This window comes from Saccostrea echinata, unplaced genomic scaffold (assembly GCF_033153115.1).
Source record: "Saccostrea echinata isolate AGI-Se365-2 ecotype Australia unplaced genomic scaffold, CSIRO_AGI_Sech_v1 ptg000042l, whole genome shotgun sequence".
Taxonomy (NCBI): Eukaryota; Metazoa; Mollusca; class Bivalvia; order Ostreida; family Ostreidae; genus Saccostrea; species Saccostrea echinata.
In genome coordinates, this window is record NW_026889791.1 from 4,263,716 (window position 1) to 4,284,226 (window position 20,511).

Here is a 20,511-nt window from a genome sequence, read left to right on the forward strand (position 1 = left end):
TTGGGTAGCTATTAATTTCATTCCTTATAATTTTCATCCCATTAATGTAAGAAAAAAAATTACTGCCCTTAAAAATGACTTCAAATTGTACAAAATTTAAACGTAACGTCAGGTGGATCGATACGTTTTTGACGCAAGTCATTGTGACGTAGGCAACCCAATTTATACGATAGAAAGTAATTGTTTTATCCAATCAAATGGCACGTTACAATCAGATTTAAATTATTGCTGAAAGGATCCAAAAATTAGAGAAAATACAGTGTAACAAACTGCAATAATACATTGACAAAAAAAAAAACACTATCTGGGACTGATGTGTAAACCTGATAAAACATAAATATTAACTGTTCATAGTTCCCTGTTTGTATGGCAACATATAAGCCTTGTTCAGACAAATTGTTCAAAGTGTCAAAAAATTTGACAGAAAATAAGGAAAGTATGCTATTACTACTTTTGCATTATGAAGCAACAATTATGATAAAAGGCTAGCAATGACTTAATGCTTTTGAGCTATCAGAACCTAGTGTAAACTCCTATGTCTTCTCTGAACAACCAATAAGATGTTAGGTCTGGATGTAGGAGTGCAAACTTCTTAAATAATGATAATAAACTTTTCGTATTTCTTGTGGTAAATATTATTCAATGTTCAAGAATTACCAAAGGCCTTTAGTTATATCTAAAAAGTAAGTAGTATATTATAAAAAATAAAAGAGGACCTTACCTATAGATAAGCCTCAACTTCAAGAATTTCACATTAAAATATATTTCATATCTTATTAAATATATAATGCTGGGAACATGAGATAAGAGATGCTTAAAATAAATGAGAAAATTCCTACTTCCTAGCCCTAACAAAAATCTACTATAATTGTCTATAGTGTACTCTAGTGCATACTTTGACATTTTTGCTTTGATACTTTGAATTTTACTTTGATACTTCAAAACTTTACTTTGATACTTTGAAACTTTACTTGTTACTTTGAAACTTTACAACTAGTATACGTTGAAACTTTACTATGATTTGATCTTTACAATGATAATTTTGAATTTCATTTGAGACTCACAGCTTTAACATCTTTTAAATTAAATCAATGAAGTAATTTTTTGGGGGGAAAATGTATGTGATTTACAAGAAACATTTCTTTTTAAAAACAGAATATTGTATAGAAGAAATGGAGAAAAAAAATGAAATAAACAATCTGAAATTCAAAGTAATTTTTTTTTACAATAGTAATAACTGTGATACTTTGATTAACTAAAGAAAAACTTTGATAAAAAAGTAGACCATAATTAACTATAGTAAGCTATTGTTGACGATAGTACTTTTTTGTTAGAGCTATATTGTAGGAGACATTCTCGTATCATCATCAACATACTTTTCAAGTACTGAATTACATTAAAATATTTACAATTTTAAAAAAATATTTAGCAAAATATAACATTTTATGCTTTAAGTAGTTAATCAAGTCTCAATTGGAATCCAGATTAGAAGAAAATAAATTTTGCTGGCAAAATTACATGTACTGGAATAATTCAGATCATATGTACTGATACTTATTTACTCCAATATGAAATGATTTACATATATATTAAGGATTTAAATGTGGTTTAAGAATATTTTAATGTGTATACTCTGAAATATAACTTAAAAACCAATTCCAGAGACCTGTGTGTACATTAAAACTACAGTTATGTAGTTATGCAGTTATGTAGTTATGTAGTTATACAGTTATGTACAAGATGAATTTTCTGTTTGAAGCTAAAGTAAAAAACTGTTCTTTAACATTCTAGAGCCTAATTAATTCTGTTTCATGGGACCATAGGAAAAAAATTATATCTACAATTCACCTTCATACACACATACATTAAATTATAAGTTCAATACCATGTATATGGGGGAAAAATTTGTACAAGTATTTTTTTTTAATTTAAATGGTCACCTTTAACACTCTTCAAAATAAATCATTAATTGGTTCAATGTAACTAATTGGTTCAAAGTTAAATCATTAGTGTGGAAAATATAATTTGATTTGTAATACAACCTTTCATTGAAATTCAACTCAATATCTGCAAGCATATATAAAGGGAAAACTTTTTTCACAATTTCCAGGAATTTCTCACATTTAAAATGATCATAACTCTATTAGAATTGAGCAATAAGTGTTAGAACTCAAACTAGAACTGCAACTCAACCATCATAAAACATAATACAAAATTTAGCTAAAGACCTGCAGGAAAAGAAGGAAAAAAAAGAAGGAGGGGGATTTCTTGTTGCATTCCAGGGGGGCAAAAGAACAAACATGGATAATACTTTATGTACCTAACACATACTTTGAGGATGAGATATAAAAATAAACATTTAACATAAAATAGAAAAAGGGAAGTTAAATACATGTCCATTGTCATACATGGAAACGTAATGCCTTTGCTTGGTACATATTTATATAAATAAAAATAAACATTATATGTGTCATCTTATTTTAAAAATAAATAACATTTATAACAAACAACAACTTTTTTCTTCAGCATCAAGTACAGAGCAAGATATAAAACAGAAACATTGTACAGTTACTGAAAAGTTTCTCTTCTGAAGTCCACAGATGTCTTTTTTCTGGGTATCTTAGAAGTTTGGTAACATTGCTATTGTTACAATCATACCCATAAATAAGGTAAACAGGATAACTGGGGTGAATATACTCCATATCGGCCACAGACCCACTGTCACACTGAAAAAATAAGATTTTAAATTAATTAAGGAATGCATTTAATAGCTACACAATTTATATGGTATAAACTGGGTTGGGGCAGTTTATGCTTTATAAACCACGAAGCAGTTTATAAATAATCGTAAACTGTTCCAAACCAGTTTATACCGTATAAATTGGGTAGCTATTAAATTCATTCCTTATAATTTAATTTTCTTTCATTTAGTGTTAGAAAATGAGATGGTTGCCCTTAAAAATGACCTCAAATTGTGCAAAATTTAAATGTAAAGTCAGGTGGATCGATACATTTTTGACGCAAGTCTTTGTGACGTAGGCAACACATTTTATACGATATAAAGTAATTTTTTTCCCAATCAAATGGTAAGTTACAACCAGAATTAAATTATTGATATGGAAATAAATACATTGCATAGCTGCCACAGATAACTATTCAAACTACAAAATAGTAACAACATTTAAGTAAAATCATCTTTTCCTTCAACTGTTCAAGACAGGCCAAAACATCAATATTATTTAATATCTATACAATCAATTCAGTGTAACTGGGTTGGATGGATAAAATTCCTCTACATTTGATTGAGCATGATTTTGACTCTCCATTGACTTCTCAATTCAAAGTTAGAACAATAATGAGCTCGACTTTTCCAATATGAGCTAGGGTCAAGAGACAAAGCTTTATTCACAAGCTACATTTGTATCAAATATGAACCACTTAAGTTTCTTAATTTCAAAGTTATGTTCAGAAAAGAATTTCACTCTTTTTTTAGTTACAGAATTCCTAAAAATAAGTATTCAATATAATCTTTAAAAATCTACAAATTTTTAAAAACTTGATGAATCAGTTTGAAAATATTAGATGCACATGTTGAATGGTATTTTTTATATTTCTACAAAGTTCAAGCATGAAAAAGTTTCAAAGACTATCTCTTGATAAAAAAAAATGTCAATGAACACTAACAGAGTCAACAGAAGACAATGTAATTCTCCAGCATACCCCCCCCCCCCCACCCTTTTCCCCCAACTTTACGTGTGGTATAAAAAATCTTCTTGAATTTCAGGACTTACCAAATCCCTCCAAGTATAAATGATCCAGTGGCTATGGGGATAGCGGCTGGGTAAAGGGTCTCCCAGTTATCTGTGCTGACCTTTTTGATGTAAGTTATGTACACAATGAGGAAAGCGGCAATGGAGAGATTAACCAACATGAGGATAGCTCCAACATTGAACCACACCCTGAGCAAAAAGGATATCATCAACTATTTGTACTGGTACATAAATTTTTGACACTTTATTATCTATTTTATGCTAAAAAGATAATGTTCCATTTCAAAAACATTCCTACAATACATAATAATTAATGTATCATAAAAAGAAAATCATGTACAGACTCCAGGATCATGAAGCTGTCTTAAATTTAAGTTAGAACTTTTTGTGATCCACTTTAAGACCAATCATAAATTTTAAGTCAAATTTATGGACTTAAGTCTGACTTAGGACTTCAGACAGTATCAGGATCCCGGAGCCAATGCAAAAATTTCTATGTTAAACTACTCAAAAAGTACTTGTTTACTCAATCTCAAATGTGATTGTGCACGTTTGAAAAATATCAAAAGCATGTACAAACAATATAAAGACTTTTTAGGTATTCTTGATTTTACATCATTTTTCTACTCATCTATAACTTTAACTTACCTGTTTACTCTTTGATCGTATCGACACGCGATGTAGAAGTCTGTGTAATAGAAGACAGCTATAGAGGATATCAACCAGAGAATGTTCTGAATACTGTACGGCGAGTCCTTGCTCCTGTATTTACCAAACTTTTTCTCAAATTCTTTTCTTGTTTCTTCATCCATGTTTTGACTCAGTAAGGATTTCTCTGTCTTATTCTCCTCAGAGGCATCAGATTCTAATAAAACATGAACAGAATGAGGACTGCTCCACAGAAAGGGGGTGCACATAAGACTTTAAGCTGTTGTTTTTTTTCATATGTTAGGAATAAAATGTCTTTTAAAACTTTTTAAGTGGTTGAGTGGAATTTTTGAGGGATGAAATAATCAACTAATAAATAAGGTAGAAAAAGTATAGAATTAAGATGTCACTGTGAAAGCCCTAACACCTACCTTTGAAAAGTTATGGTGAAGGTTAAAGTTTTTCAAAAGTAAGTAAAACATCAAGGTCAAGGTCAAATGGTGCTCAAGGGAAGGCCTTATCACAAGTGATACACAAGTACATGAAATATGAAAACCCTAGAACCAAATGTTCAAATGTTATGGCCAAGGTTGAAGTTTTTTTTTTTTTTAAAGTAGGTCAAACACCAAAGTCAAGGTCAATGGGCCAAAATTGTTGGTATCCAAAGGAAGATCTTGTCACAAGGAATACACTAGCAACAATTGTTCAAAAGTTATGACCAAAGTTAAAAGTCAAACTCCAAAGTCAAGGTCAAGGGTTAAAATTGTTGGTATCGAAAGGAAGGTCTTGTCACAAGAAATATACATGTGAAGAATGAAAGCCTTAGCATCAACTGTTCAAAGGTTAAGGCCAAGGTTATAGTTTTTCAAAAGTAGGTCAAGGTCAAGGGTCAAAATTGTTGGTATCCATAAGAAGGTCTTACCACAAGGAATGAAGTATGAAAGCCCTAGCACCAAATGTTCAAAAGTTATGGCCAAGGTTAAAGATTTCAAAAGTAGGTTAATCTCCAAGGTCAAGGGTCAAAGTTGTTGGTATCCATAAGAAGGTCTTGTCACAAGGAATACACATGAAAGCCCTAGCACCAACTGTTCAAAGTTATGGCCAAGGTTAATTTTTTTTTAAAGTAGGTCAAACTCTAAGGTCAAGGTCAAATGGTCAAAGTTGTTGGAATCTGACAGAAGGTTTTGTCACAAGGTATACACATGTACACATGTGAAGTTTGAAAGTCCTAGCGCCAACTCAAAAGTTAAGACCAAGGTTAAAGTCTGATAAAATATAGCAAAAATGGGTCAAACTTCAAGGTCAAAAGGTCAAATTTGATGGTACCCAAAGAAAGGTCTTGTCATGAGGAATTTAAACATGTGAAAATATGAAAGCCATAGCTGCAACCAATCAAAAATTATGGGCAAGGTTAAAGTTTTTGCGGACAAACAGACAGATAGACAGATGGACAGACAGGGCAAAAACTATATGCCCCCGAATCTTCGATTACGGGGGCATAATAATATTAGATCTTTGCTCTAAGTCTAAATACTTATTTCAGAAATAGGCCTATACATTTCAAGCTATCTATACATTTTGCAAGCATTGTTCGCCCATCTGCTTAATAACGTTTGGCGAAGTTCTTGTTGGCAGATAATTAAATGACGTTTATTAAACAATTGCTATTGCGTAATATTTCACCAAACTCTGAAACTGTATCAATTCCCTGCCCGCAGTTATCATCCATGGATTTCATTTGTGCCTGATTTACTGTATTACGTTACATAAACAGATAAACACTTTTGGTTCCCATTCCATCTTAATATACCTGTTCCCATCGCATCCAAAAATCTTCCAGCAAGTTTCTGCTGTACCCTCCGTCTAACATTTTCCAAAACTTCGTCGTTTGCCAACAACGGATTTCCTTCGGTTTGCATATTGTTTTCAGTTTTACTCAATCATTCGTACGTTTTAAAGGATGTGTTGAATCAGAGTAAATGACAAGCGTATCCTTGTTGAGATTATTAATGCATGAGAATGTCGTTTCGTTCCCTTGTGTTTAGTATCAGAACAATTCCAAATTATTTTGAATGTTGCGACAAGATATCTGAAAGAAGGTATTATAAACTTAATATAAAAAAGTATTAAAAAAGTACTATAAGTGCTTTCGAATGTCAAGAAATAGCTTAGTTTGAAAGGAGATTGGTATATCTTCGAAAATAATAGTAGAACATTAATTTGAACTGATATTGGGGCGAAACCACGCAGAACAATATCAACCAATGGCAATATTACATTTTGTACACACCTCCGTCAATGTGAAAATACAAGCAAGAAGCACTCCAACAGTATTGTGAAAGGGTAATTATACTGGAAAGAGCCTGACGTGTCATATTTGCCCTATATTAAATTTGTATGGACATATATTCAGAGAAATTTGGGTTTTGTAGAACAAAAAAATCTACTATATAGACATAGTAAATCTGTAGAGGAATATCCTGTTATAACAGCTGGTTGGAACTGGGGAAAAAATGTTAGGCATAATCTGTACATGTAATGTTCATTCTTATTTTTTCTTGACAGCAGTCATTGCATATGTTTTTATTTGTATTTTTATATTGATGTCATTTTGTGAAACGGAAAAGTAAGTGCCTCATCAGCCAGCAAAAAACATCTTAATTGCCATACTTATAACAGACTGCATAACTATGTGATCATGATAAGGGGGAGGGGGGGGGGGTAGGTATGGTATCAGGCCCATTTGCCCTTTTTTCCTATTTTCAAGAGTCTGTTAAGTGTTTGCCCATGTCTGTTCACCATAATTCGCCTTGTATCACGTTTGTCCTACATGTATATGCTGTTCGCTCTATTGTGTATATGTTATTAACATTTCTGTTGAATTCTTTTTCTTTTTTTTTAAATGGATTTAGTGAAGACTTTTTCTAATTACATTTAAATTAATAAATTGACTATTTCCAATTTTTATTGTTTATCAAAGATGTAATTTTTTTAATTATTGTTAAAAGCTGTAGATGAAGGAAGGTCTTCGATCTTTGTTTTTGTTTGTTTTTTTAATGATTTGCGTTCTGTTTTGAAAACAATTAAAAAAATTGAGACATTAATAGGCCATCTTGGGGACTGAGTAGCAGTTTTATCTTTGGAAAATTTGTTATTCCCGTGTTAGAATATATAATGTTATAATGCTAATTATTTTATCAGACATCAATTACTACAGATTATAAACTCATCAGTTAAAATTATTGGTTTAATGCATGCATTCATTTTTTTTATCTATACTTTATGTGTGAATTTAATGATATCATGCAGAAAAAAACCATAAAGTTCAACAATGTAAATTATGTAAAATAACTCATATTCAACATAAGAGAATGCAAACGCACCTCGGACGAACGAGTTACATGTACAGAGCAAACAGATTCTGGGTGAAAGATGTCAATGGCAAACAAGTTCTAGGGCAAACGAACATACATTTGGTAGATAATAGTGTTGAGATGGGATTTGGGACAACAGGTTGAACTTTTGGAATAAAATATGCCATATAATATTTTATATGAATTTTTCCAAGTTTTAGAGGGAGTTCAATGTAGTAAAGTCACAAGATTCAGATGATCACACAATGGACTACTAAGTAATTACGATCATGGTTTATTCATTCTATAAGTATATCTAGTTAATGCTTTTATATCTGATTTCAATGAACATGTGCTTGTTTTATGGGAATCAATCAACAAAAAATGTGCCCCCCCCCCCCCCCAAAAAAATGAAAGAAACAAACAAAAAACAAAAGGCATGGTTTTATAATGTGTACTGTATGTGAAAAAAATTGTTTTACTGAGATAGAAGCACATATAGCACATGTGCGTTCCAAGGTCATTTGATATTAAGCACAAGACAGGTTTTTATTGCTTTTTCATAAACAAGGAAAAACAATTAGTCATGGGAAATCCATATACTTTTATTTTAAAGATATTTTAATGCACATTAATGGTATGATAATCATTTAAAATATGAAAAAAGTTGCAGGAGGAATTGAAAGGAAAAAAGTTCTTGAAAATTATGCTTTGATTAGACTTTGTCAGTTAATGCTCATCCTTGCAAGCCAGAGGTCCTGAGTCAACATGTTGCCATTGGACCTCTGGCATACTGGCATATTTCATTCAATTAAAGCCTTTCATAAATAGTTAGATAAGGATTCAGTTGACACCTCAAATGGACTTGTTACAACTTGTTTATCATAGAATGGCTTAATGTGATTGGTTGAAAGATAAGAAAAACAATCAAGATTAGTCATTTTTCTGAAAGACGTCGCTACAGTCAGCCCACGAATATTGAATGAAATATGCCAGGTGTCCAACGGCAACGTGTTGACTCAGGACCCCTGGCATGCGAGGATGGTTAATGCTTAACCGAGACCAAATGGTATTTTTTGCTGGATCAAAGAACAGAACAGAACTAAGTGAATTTTAAGTTGGAATAAACTGTCGAATGCTAGTTTTGTCGTCCTCTGACATTTCCAGTTTTTCATTGCAGTATTTTCCTTCTTGTTATTGAACTATGGCACTAAGCACAAGGATAGATATAGAACACCCAAGATATGACCAAAACACATTTATAGGACGAGCAAAGCATTTCTTCATCACTACAAACCCCCTGAATATACTGGCAACAGAAGCACAACTTGATCATGCCAAAGACATTGTGGAGAGATACAGGTGGGTAGAACTGTTGTTTTTATGATACAATGGAGGGTTTTAATCATGTATGGCTGTAAAAATCTATGGCTCCATTCACCATTAATCCTCAGTTATAACCAAATTCTCCATCATACCTAATCAGGGACAGGGCAAATTAAGTTTAAGGAGCAACCCAATTGTATATATTCATTGCAATAAAATATGTTCAAACCAAAACCTAATTCTGCATTCTTAGTCACTACCACTCTCAATAATTACCCCATTCTCGGCCACTAATTAATTCTAAATTCATAGTCACTGCTACTTCCTCAGTAACTACCATATTCTCAGCCACTACTTGAATTCAACATTCTTAGTCACTGCCACTTTCTCAGTAACTAGTAACTGCTACATTCTCAGTCACTACTTAATTCTAAATTCTTAGTCACTGCCACTTTCTCAGTCATACTGCATTCTCAGCCCCTCTCTAATTCTACATTCTCAGTCACTAGCACTTTTTCAATAACTACCAAATTCTCAGCCACTACTTAATCCTACAGTTTTTGTCACTGCCACTTTCAGTAACTACCATATTCTCAGTGACTACTTATTTCTACGAGGGGTGATCAAAAAGTTCGCGAACTAACTCTATATCTATCTATCCATAGTTCAGAGCAGAATGAATTTTGGCACACATATAGTCCTAAACATGTGCTTGATGTAGCATGAGTTATGTTGTAATTTGCTTCATATTTATGACATCATGATGTAAAAATGACATCAATATAGAGGCGACTGTGACAAAAATGGATGAGTCAGTCATACTTGAGCAGAGAACAATAATAAAGTTTTACGTAAAACTCGGAAAATCCTTCACGGAAATTTACAATGATTTACATAAAGTATATGGGGATAGTGGGCTTGCAAAAATTTCAGTAAGTAAGTGGATGAAACGTTTTATTGAGGGAAGGGAGACTGTGAAAGATGATGATCGATCTGGGTGCCCAAACGTTAGTACAGAGACAAATGTATCTCGGGTTGAACAGTTTGTGATGAAAGATAGAAGAGTTACTATTAGAGAATTAGCTGATGATCTTAGCATGTCTTATGGAACTGTTCAGGAGATTTTAACAAGTAAGCTTAAAATGCGGCGAGTTTGTGCAAGGTGGGTTCCTCGCCTCCTGCTGCCAGAACAAATGAAGATGCGGGTAAATGTTTGGAAGTCATACATCAGTAGATATGCAAAAGAAGGAAATTTTTTCATGAATAGAATAATAACGTGTGATGAAACATGGGTACATTTCTATGAACCAGAAAGTAAACAACAAAGTTCAATTTGGAAGCATTCTTCCTCTCCATCACCATTGAAAGCACGTGTAACGAAGTCTGCAGGGAAGGTTATGCTCAATGTTTTCTGTGACATGAACGGAATTATTCTAAATCACATGGTACCACCTAAAACTTCAGTTACTGGAGATTACTATGCGCGGGTTATCAAATCAGATTTGATGAGAGCAGTAAAGAGAAAGCGCCCTGATCTGATATGAGCTGGATTCATTTTGCACCAGGATAACTCGCCTAGCCATAAAAGTCGGGTTGTGATGGACACCATGGAAACACGGTATAGAAAACCTAACTCACCCCCCTTACAGCCCAGATTTGGCAATTTGTGACTTCTGGCTATTTCCAGTTTTGAAAGATAACCTACGGGGAGAGAAATATGAGTCCCGAGAAGATTTTGGTACTACTGTTAACAAGGCGCTAAGAAGCATGTCACGTGATGGCTTGGATGACGTGTTTTGGGCATGGGCAGACCGATGGCAAAAGTGCATAAAAGCAAGAGGGGCCTACTTTGAAAAAGAGTAAACTCAAAATCCCACTTTGAATAATATTATGTAAGTTATCCAATTAGTTCGCAAACTTTTTGATCACCCCTCGTACATTCTTAGTAATATCCACTTTCCCAGTAACTACCACATTCTTAGCCACTACTGATTTCTATTTTTTTATTCACTACCATATTTCTTAGTAACTACCACATTCTCAGCCACATAATTCTACATTCTCAGTCACTACCACTTTTTCAGTAACTACCACATTTTAGGTCACTAATTAATTGTACATTCTTAGTAACTGCCACATTTTCGGTAGCTACCATAATCTCAGTCATTACTTTATTCTTCATTCTCAGTCACTGCCACTTTCTCAATAACTACCACATCCTCAGCCACAACTTAATCCTACATTCTTAGTAATGACCAATTTCAGTAACTACCACATTCTAAGGTGACTCAGATGAGAATTGTCAGATGTGGCCTATTGATTCTTTTTCATGGAATTTTTGTGTTAATGTCAGTAACTACTGTTCTTACAACACCTGTATTGTGATACCACAGGAAAAAAGAAGAAATCCCTGGTTTGACTGAAGATGAATTATGGAAGGCCAAACAGCTCTATGATTCAGCTTTTCACCCAGATACTCATGAGAAAATGCTGCTGATTGGTAGAATGTCTGCTCAAGTACCAATGAACATGACTATTACAGGATGCATGATGACTTTTTACAAGTTTGTAACCCCCCACCCCGTCTCCCTTTTTTTTTGTTATGAACAACCTTTTTATTTTAGGTCAAAATACACAATTTTACCCAGTTAAAGGTGCTTGGACACAGATTTGAAATTAATATTTTCTCAAATTTTCTGTATAATTTCATGACTTATATGTTGCTGTAGCATTTCATACTAAAATATAATAAAAATCTTATTTTTTCTCGAAGTTATTAAAACTTAAAATTTCTGGATGTGTTGGATTGACACAACCTTGCGCTTTCACATATGTTAATTTTATTCTTAATACTTAAGAAAAGTGGCAATTTTGTTGTGTATTAATGAAAAATATTAAAACTATAACCCAGAAAATTCAGAGTAGAAATGTTCGAAAGCAAAACCCACTCGCAGTATTGTAAGTCCATGCTCAGTGGTGTGTGCAGAGTTAACAATTGAACACACCCGGTGAATCATAAACATTAACAATAACAGAGCTCGTGCCCTGTTTACAAAAACAGTTTACGTTTCACGGGTGTGTTCAATTTGTAAAACTCTGTACATATCACAGAGCTCGGACTGACAATACTGGTGAGTTGGTTTTGCTTTCGAACATTTCTGCTCTGAATTTTCTGGATTACAGATGCAATATTTTTCATTAATACATAACAAAATCACTTCTTTTCTTAAATATTAAGGATAAAGTTAAAATTTGTGTAAGTGCGAACTTAGATGTTTTAATCAAACGCGTCCTGGAATTCGTAGTTCCAATAATTTCCAGATAAAATAAGTTTTTAATTATATTTTCGTGTGAAATGATATTGCAATATATAAGTCGTGATATATAGAAAATTTTAGAAAATATTAAGTTCAAATCTGTGTCTAAGCACCTTTAATGTAACCTTCACATTCTAATAAACTGGTACAAGAAGTGGGAACTACATATTTTGCATGCCTTTTAGAAAATCCTTTCTTCAGTGTTAATACTAATATTATCTTTATAGATGGCTGGTTTCTGAGTGACAGTTATTTGTATAGTTTGTATGTTTTCATAGGACCACGCCGGCTGTGGTGTTTTGGCAGTGGTTTAACCAGACATTTAATGCAGTCGTGAACTACACCAACAGGAGTGGGGACCATCCAATACCTCTCAAGTGTGTATATAATGATCAAAATGTTTGTGTATGTAATGAGGTCCATGCATATTTGATGTAGAGCTCTTTATTAATGGTTAGGCCTGTCTGTATGACTATCTATCTCTGTGTCTGCTTGTGCCTGTTTATCTGTCTGTCTGCATGTCTAGCTGTCTGTATCTGTCTAGCTGTCTGTGTCTTTCTATCTGTAAATCTAGCTGTCTAGCTGTCTGTGTCTGTCTATCTGTAAGTCTAGCTGTCTATCTGTCTGCCTGTCTAGCTGTCTATGTCTATCTGTAAGCCTAGCTGTCTGTGTCTGTGTATCTATAAGTTTAGCTGCCTATCTTTCTGTGTGTCTAGCTGTCTGTGTCTGTCTAGCTGTAAGTCTAGCTGTCTATCTGTCTGCGAGTCTAGCTGTCTATCTGTCTGCCTTTCTAGCTGTCTGTGTCTGTCTATCTGTAAGTCTAGCTGTCTATCTGTCTGTCTGTCTAGCTGTCTGTGTCTGTCTATCTGTAAGTCTAGCTGTCTGCCTGTTTAGCTGTCTGTGTCTATCTATCTCTAAGTCTAGCTGTCTATCTGTCTGTCTGTCTAGCTGTCTGTGTCTGTCTATCTGTAAGTCTAGCTGTCTTCCTGTTTAGCTGTCTGTGTCTATCTATCTCTAAGTCTAGCTGTCTATCTGTCTGTCTGTCTAGCTGTCTGTGTCTGTCTATCTGTAAGTCTAGCTGTCTGTGTCTATCTATCTCTAAGTCTATCTGTCTGCCTGTCTAACTGCCTGTGTCTGTGTATCTGTAAGTCTAGCTGTCTATCTGTCTGCCTTTCTAGCTGTCTGTGTCTGTCTATCTGTAAGTTTAGCTGTCTGCCTGTCAAACTGTCTGTCTGTCAGATCATCACTACACAAATGCGATTGATAATTTAAGATTCTATTTTAATTACAGGTTCTATTTTAGTAAGTGAAACTTAAAAAATTAGCAAAGGTCTTATGGTGATCAAAATTAAAAACTCAGAATTTTTAATGGAGAATAGTATTGTATGGCTGGTAGCTGTTAAGGTTAACCTTTCTGTTGTATTGGCTAAATTGTCCCCCTCCCATCTTTTTCTCTTAAAATCTGATCATTGGTAAAGAAAGAATAAGAACATTTTTTACTGTTGATAAAGGCATTTGTTTCATCTTATAATCAGTGTGTATCAATAAAATTCCATTGTGTAGATCGTATTTACATTTTCAATTTTGAAAAAAACATAAAAACTTGAATAAAACTTGTATTCTGCATTTCAGACATCTTGGTATGTCCTATGTTTTGGCTACCACAGGAGCGGTTGGAACAGCCCTTACCATTAATAACATGGTCAAGGTAATTTCTTCTTGTAAAAATGGCATCATTAGGTGATATATAAAGTGCAAAATGAAAATAAAAGTAAGATGGAAAGAAAAAGTGGAAAAACAGTCCAAATGAAAAGAAGAATAGATATGTCAGGCCATTTGAAAACTTTAGATCATATATCAAATGTAATAAGTTGTATAAATGATATTTGATGACAACAGTTCATAAAATAATCTTCCAGGCAAACCTTCTGGTGCTTTTAGATAGAAATTTTGATTCGTACCAAGCCTAAGTGTTTATGTACTGTTTTGTTTCTATTCTTAGAAATTTCCACCTCTGATTGGTCGATTTGTGCCATTCACAGCTGTGGCCGCAGCCAATTGTATCAACATTCCTTGTATGAGGAGCAGGTATGTCAGCTTAATAAGTGTAAAATTATAAAAACACAAAGGAGATAATAAATGAAAAAAGACACCTTTGTTTTAATTCATGGGGGAGGGCCTTTTTTCCAGTTTGTCCACATTATTTTGACAGTTTTGAAATTTTTTTGAAATTTCGAACAATTTAGGTAACACTGTTGGTATATTTTATGAAGACACCTACATACATGTGAAAGGATTAAGCTTTGATAATTTTGTTTGTCATGGTAGCTATAGAGCTTTCATTAGTTAATACAGTTTATACCAATTATTATACCTTTAGTTGATTTTCCCTATATATTTGATACACTCCAGTACTGCCTTTAAAGAGGATACAAAGCATTTATTCCTCAAGAAGGCAGCATTGACTAGGTTGATACAGTGTACTATCATTTAATATCAACATTACAATATTAACTTTCCCTTTGTAATGAATAAGACTGTTGAGATTTTCTTCTGTCTACATGATTGATTGAATTATTGATAGGGAACTTATGAATGGTATACCAATTTTTGACCAAAATGGCAACCGACTAGGAGAATCAACAATGGCTGCCAAAAGTGCTATATCTCAAGTTGTGGTGTCCAGAATTTTGATGGCAACCCCAGGAATGAGTAAGTTCATATTCCTGCAGTCTTTGATAATTTAGAAAAAAAACTTTATTTCAGAGATTTAATCAGGACATGATCTCAGAGCTCTTAAATTTGGCTTGTGTGCAAAAGGCCCAAAAAACCCCCCAAAATTTCATTAAAACCAAATAGCAGTACATGTTTAAGCCTTTTCTCCTTAACAGTCAGGATATTTTTATAGGAATATTTTGAAGGATCTGCTTGTATTTTGACATCACTTTGACTTCTTTTAAGAAAACTGAATTTGTCTGTCATGTAAACAGTACTTTGTGTACATATTTGTTATTTCAGTGATCCCACCCTTCATAATGAATCATTTGGACAAGAAAAGTTTTATGAAGGTAGGAGATGTAATCCATATATGGATTTAGTATTTCAGTTTGATCTCCTTTAAGAAAACATGTGATTAAGTACATTTAGATGTACATCTCTCACCTACAGGGTATGTCAACTTGAGGTTTAGATGATGTTTTGAGCAATATTTGATATTCTTCAGCAATATTTATATGAGTTGACTTTGTTGTATGCTGTTAAACAATTTTTTTTCTTATTTGAAATTCAGAAAATGCCATGGCTAAATGCACCAATTCAAGTTCTTCTTGTGGGATTTTTGTAAGTACATCTAATGAAATTTTATGATCATTTCATTCTAAGGTTTAGTGACTGATATTATCCTGCTTTTTAGCTCACCTGAGCTGAAAGCTCAAGTTAGCTTTTCTGATTAGCAATTGTCAGTGGAGAATTAATAAGTTACTCATTAACGAGAGATTGCTAGATTACGCAGGCCCGCAGGAAGGAATTTCAGTTGGGGGGGGGGGGGGCACAACCAAACATTTTCAGTTGGGGGGCGCTATCAGCTGCCAAAATTCCTTGACAAGCAAAAAGAAAAAAAAAAAGGTCATCAGCCGTCTTTATTGAGGGGGCACAAGCATATAGTAGTAGCTAAGTTTTCTATAGTATTCTATATATTGGCAAAATTATTGGGGGGCACTGCTGCTGCCCCCCCCCCCCCCCCCCCCCCGGTTCCTACGGGCATGTTACGTATTTGTTACATGCATTATGCATTAGCTTAATACTACTCATACATTGTTAAAGGGGCTTCCTCTTGATTTTTCAATTCAATCTTAAGTGATGCTGGTGTGTTTGATAAATTATTTTGTTTGGTACAAGTTGTAACGTAATAGGGTCTTTAGTACATGTAGTAGTGTTGTCAATGAGTACCCAGTTTATATCAGTCTTTCATTAATTGTTTGCTGTCCAATTATGCTATGAATTAATAAAAATAAAATATAACATACATTTATTTATAACTATATTAAAGGTATAAACAGAAAGCTTACCAGAAATCCTGGATATTATGAAAAGTAATACTGTTTAGATAATACTTTCAGTAAACGTGTAACACAATCTTCTACCATAAAGGCAAAAAGTGTGGGGTTCAGAATTGGCAGTTTTTTACTTTATGTATTGTGTGCAGAAAACATTCACACTATATAGGCACATAAGACAAACAAACACACCAAATGTTCTTGATTGGCAAAGCTCATTAAGTATCTTCAAATGAAACATATAACAACTGTGACTTTCTTGGGGAAAAAACACTCATATGAGTGCTGTTGCCCATGGGCCTCTTGTACTCACTGACCTTGGATCAAAATGTGCCTAAAAACTATCTGTTAAGCAATTGCTATATTAGCAATTGTTTTATAACATAATTTCAATATATGTGGATATATTCTTTATGACTGAATAACTCCCAGCGCTTTAACGGTTGAGATCCAGCATTCTAAAAATCATACATCTTCACTAGCCAAGGGTTTCTGATCCCCTAATCTCCTCACAAGCCCTTGGGTTTGTGAGGAGAGTAGTGGATCACACTCCCTTGGCTAGCAAAGATGGAAATCATGCTAAGTTATCTTCACCTGCACGTGACCTTCCAGGTAAACAGGTATTTATTTTTTCTACATTCCTTTGGTCAAAAAGAGACCCAAAACTTCCAAATTGATACAATTAGTTATGGAAAGTTATATCACCTGCACATGATCTCACAGGTGAACAAACATTTATCTTTTCTACATTGAACCAAAAATACTGGGTAGATAAAAAACTTCTATATTCATTTGATACAATTGGTTATGTAAAGTTATTTCATCTGCAATTGACTCTCATCTTGTCAAAAATAGTTGAAGAAATTCCAGATTAATACAACTGATTATGTTTATTTTAATCTTGCCTTTTTCACTGTGTTTGGCTAGATTTTCAAAACAAATGTAAACATGCAATCATGAAAGATGGCAATTTTAGGTTTGCTTACCAATATTGTATCATTTAATCATTAAGTCATGTTAAAAAAAACAATTATAATTGCTGGTTTTTCCCTTCGGGTTTGGTAAATAGGTGGCTAAATCATTCTACTGACTGAAAAAACAAACAGCAATAATTGTATAATAATCAGTTGTATTATATTTATCAGCTATTTTACATACAGTACTTATAGGTTTAGATGTAATCTGTGCCATCAGCATTATACATCATGGTATCACGTATTATTTCTCCTAGCTCTGATCCTTTTTTGCCAGATCCTTCACAATTTACAGTGGCAGGCTTTTTAAGAATAAGTTTTTAAAACTAATGCTCTATAGTCATAAATGGTGAAATTATATGGAATGAGGAAATATACTTGATCGGCCCCCACACCACCCACCATACATAGTAATAGTCCTCATTGATATAACCCAGCCTTTTTTTTTTTGCAGTCTAGTTTTTGCCACACCTCTTTGCTGTGCATTGTTTCCACAAAAAAGGTAAAATTAAATGTTATTCTTAAAAAACTATATATATCAAATTCAATCACAAAAGTTAGGAATTACAAAATTACATGTATTTTGAAACATATGCAAGTTATGAAGAATGATTCAATCTTCAAGTGTTGTCCCAGTGTCAACTATTGGCAATAAAAATTTGAATATGTTTTGGTTATAAACTTTTATTATATTATTGATAACTTCAAATGCAAAATATATACATGTATAAATATGAAATGAGATAAATTTATGGCATTTTCATTAACTATACACATTATATTATATCTTGGGCGGATCTAAATTGAAAAAATACAAGGCAATCACATAGCAGTTAAGACACTGAGCTTGAGAAATATATGGTGTGAATATTAATCAGTACATATATTTAAAAATTGAATTTCTAACTTTTCCTTTTTCCTCTCTTTGAAGTTCTTTAGCTGTCAGTCATTTAGAGCCAAACATCAGAGAGAAAATACAAGCCATGCCAAATCCCCCAGAAAGAGTTTACTTCAACAAGGGTTTATAAGCATAAGGACTATAGTGGGCCAAATGTTTTAAATGTTTTATAAAGTGATGCAGCCAAAGCTCTGCTGTGTTTGGAATGTAGTGCTTTTAAATGATGTTTAACAGTATGATCAAGAATATGGTGTCAATGCTGATATAAGCTTCTTGGATACTTTTTAAATTTAAAAACCCTCATATCAATAAATAGTGCAGTACCATAAAAGAGTTGTAATGCTCACTGTATCCATATTACCTGTTAAAAGCAAATATCTTGAAATGGCATGTGCGTGTAGTAATTGTTTTATCGTTATATTGCACTATATATTCTTACTAGTGGGTCTTTCACATGTAACTAATTAATGAACTATTATATACTGAATAGGAATAGAAGTCATCCTGTCTGTCGGTGCATGACATTACAACTTGAATGACACAAATTCATAATTTAGAAGTAGATTTTTATGTTTGAATTGATTTACTCAGACAAACGTAGCAGCATACTCAGTGCAATTTAGATACACACAGTACTAGCACTTTTTTTTTCTATTCAGTAATTCAGATATGGTGCATTCAGTTTTAAAATTGGGAAGAAAAAAGAAATGATATCCTCAGGGTGCAGTGGATTGAGTTAAATTTTTATCTTTAGTGTGATTTATTTTAAAGACTTGCCAAAATGTTTATTGTTGATTAATAAAATATTCTACAAATTGCAAAGAGAATCTATTGTTTTTAATTCATCTGAGTTTCAAGCTTTTGAACTTCGATACATCTATCTCTAAATCTATAGTAAAGATTATATAAAAAAAGAAAATCCCATTCCTGCTCCTTGGTGATAATTCATAAGTTAAACTCTTACATCACAACAAAGGAAGCTAAAAAACAGAATAACAGATAACTAAAAAGATATCAAGTTATAATTTTCAACAGCTGTATTGTTCTGATGCACTGAGAGAACGAAGTATTATGGCATTATTGCCAAAAAAAAATATATCGTCACAACTCACAAGGTCCATATTTCAGACGAGTTTCCAAGGAATGCATGTGACGCCTGCTTTGTAGCTTCATTAAAGGTGTAAAAAATCTAAGAGTGGTGAGCTTTTTATTTACTACTAGCATGAAAGTTCAATTGCATTTGCCTGCAAAGAAAATTTGGCATCCATGGATAGTATAAGACTGTAATAGAATCTGACAAAGAAAATATGGTTCCCTAACCCTCAAATGAATATTAAAATTGAAATTATTCGAAGTAAGTATTTATCATTTCATTATTACATATTTCCAACAATCCTCCAAAAGAGATTTCAGTCTGTCTTTACTGCAATTGTCAGTCTACATGATCCATTAATTGTGTAATACCGATCCCGATGTATTTTCATGGTATTTAAATATAAGTTTATGTGGTAACTGAATATCATATAGTTTCAAAGTACTTTTTCATGAGCTAAACATGTTTCCAATAATCCTCCAAAAGAGATTAACTGCAATTGTCAGTCTACATGATCCATCAAGGAATACTGATCCTGATGTATTTTCATGCATTTATGGTATTTAAATATAAGTTTGTGTGGTAACTGAATATCATACAGTTTCAAGTTACAGTATCATGAGCTAATACATGTATAAATGCTTATTATCAAAATTCTGCCTCTCAAAATTCAAAAGTCATAAGTTGGATTAAACTGCCTAGGGTATTTTTTGCAAAGTAGGTCAAAGGTCAAGGTCAACTGGATTGTAATGGGTTTTTTAGCTCACCTGAGCTGAAAGCTCAAGTGAGCTTTTCTGATCACCCGTTGTCCGTCGTCCGTCCGTCTGTCCGTCCGTCTGTAAACTTTTCACATTTTCAACTTCTTCTCAAGAACCACTGGGCCAATTTTAACCAAACTTGGTACAAAGTATCCTTGGGGGAAGGGGAGTTTAAATTGTTAAAATAAAGGGCCAAGTCCTCTTACAAGGGGAGATAATCAAGAAAAGACAAAAATAGGGTGGGGTCATAAAAAAATCTTCTTCTCAAGAACCACTGGGCCAGAAAAGCTGAAACTTATATGGAAGCATCCTGGGATAG

The 20,511-nt window shown here is 33.3% G+C and overlaps 2 protein-coding genes across 2 annotated transcripts; one reads left to right on the forward strand and one right to left on the reverse strand.

The window, feature by feature from the left end:
- Nucleotides 1–2,234: 2,234 nt before the first annotated feature.
- On the reverse strand, nt 2,235–6,337 carry LOC133201088 (transmembrane protein 128-like). Its single transcript, XM_061336887.1, has 4 exons — nt 6,229–6,337; nt 4,419–4,635; nt 3,792–3,959; nt 2,235–2,726 (listed from the first exon to the last, which is right to left on the reverse strand). The coding sequence occupies exons 1-4, from the start codon at nt 6,335–6,337 to the stop codon at nt 2,621–2,623; spliced, it is 600 nt and encodes a 199-aa protein (XP_061192871.1). The 3' UTR covers nt 2,235–2,620.
- Nucleotides 6,338–6,688: 351 nt separating this feature from the next.
- On the forward strand, nt 6,689–19,168 carry LOC133201191 (sideroflexin-1-like). Its single transcript, XM_061336980.1, has 11 exons — nt 6,689–6,761; nt 8,952–9,133; nt 11,491–11,661; nt 12,693–12,791; nt 14,047–14,122; nt 14,417–14,502; nt 14,999–15,126; nt 15,433–15,482; nt 15,704–15,753; nt 17,898–17,945; nt 18,375–19,168. The coding sequence occupies exons 2-11, from the start codon at nt 8,976–8,978 to the stop codon at nt 18,469–18,471; spliced, it is 963 nt and encodes a 320-aa protein (XP_061192964.1). The 5' UTR covers nt 6,689–6,761; nt 8,952–8,975; the 3' UTR covers nt 18,472–19,168.
- Nucleotides 19,169–20,511: the final 1,343 nt, after the last annotated feature.

Coding starts and splice junctions, on each gene's coding strand:
- LOC133201088 (XM_061336887.1), bottom strand. CDS start 6,337: ATGCAAACCGAAGGAAATCCGTTGTTGGCAAACGACGAAGTTTTGGAA. Junction 3,960..4,418: donor TACGATCAAAGAGTAAACAG/GTAAGTTAAAGT, acceptor CTTTTTGCTCAG/GGTGTGGTTCAATGTTGGAG. Junction 2,727..3,791: donor TTTATACTTGGAGGGATTTG/GTAAGTCCTGAA, acceptor TTATTTTTTCAG/TGTGACAGTGGGTCTGTGGC.
- LOC133201191 (XM_061336980.1), top strand. CDS start 8,976: ATGGCACTAAGCACAAGGATAGATATAGAACACCCAAGATATGACCAA. Junction 9,134..11,490: donor GACATTGTGGAGAGATACAG/GTGGGTAGAACT, acceptor GTGATACCACAG/GAAAAAAGAAGAAATCCCTG. Junction 14,503..14,998: donor ATTCCTTGTATGAGGAGCAG/GTATGTCAGCTT, acceptor AATTATTGATAG/GGAACTTATGAATGGTATAC.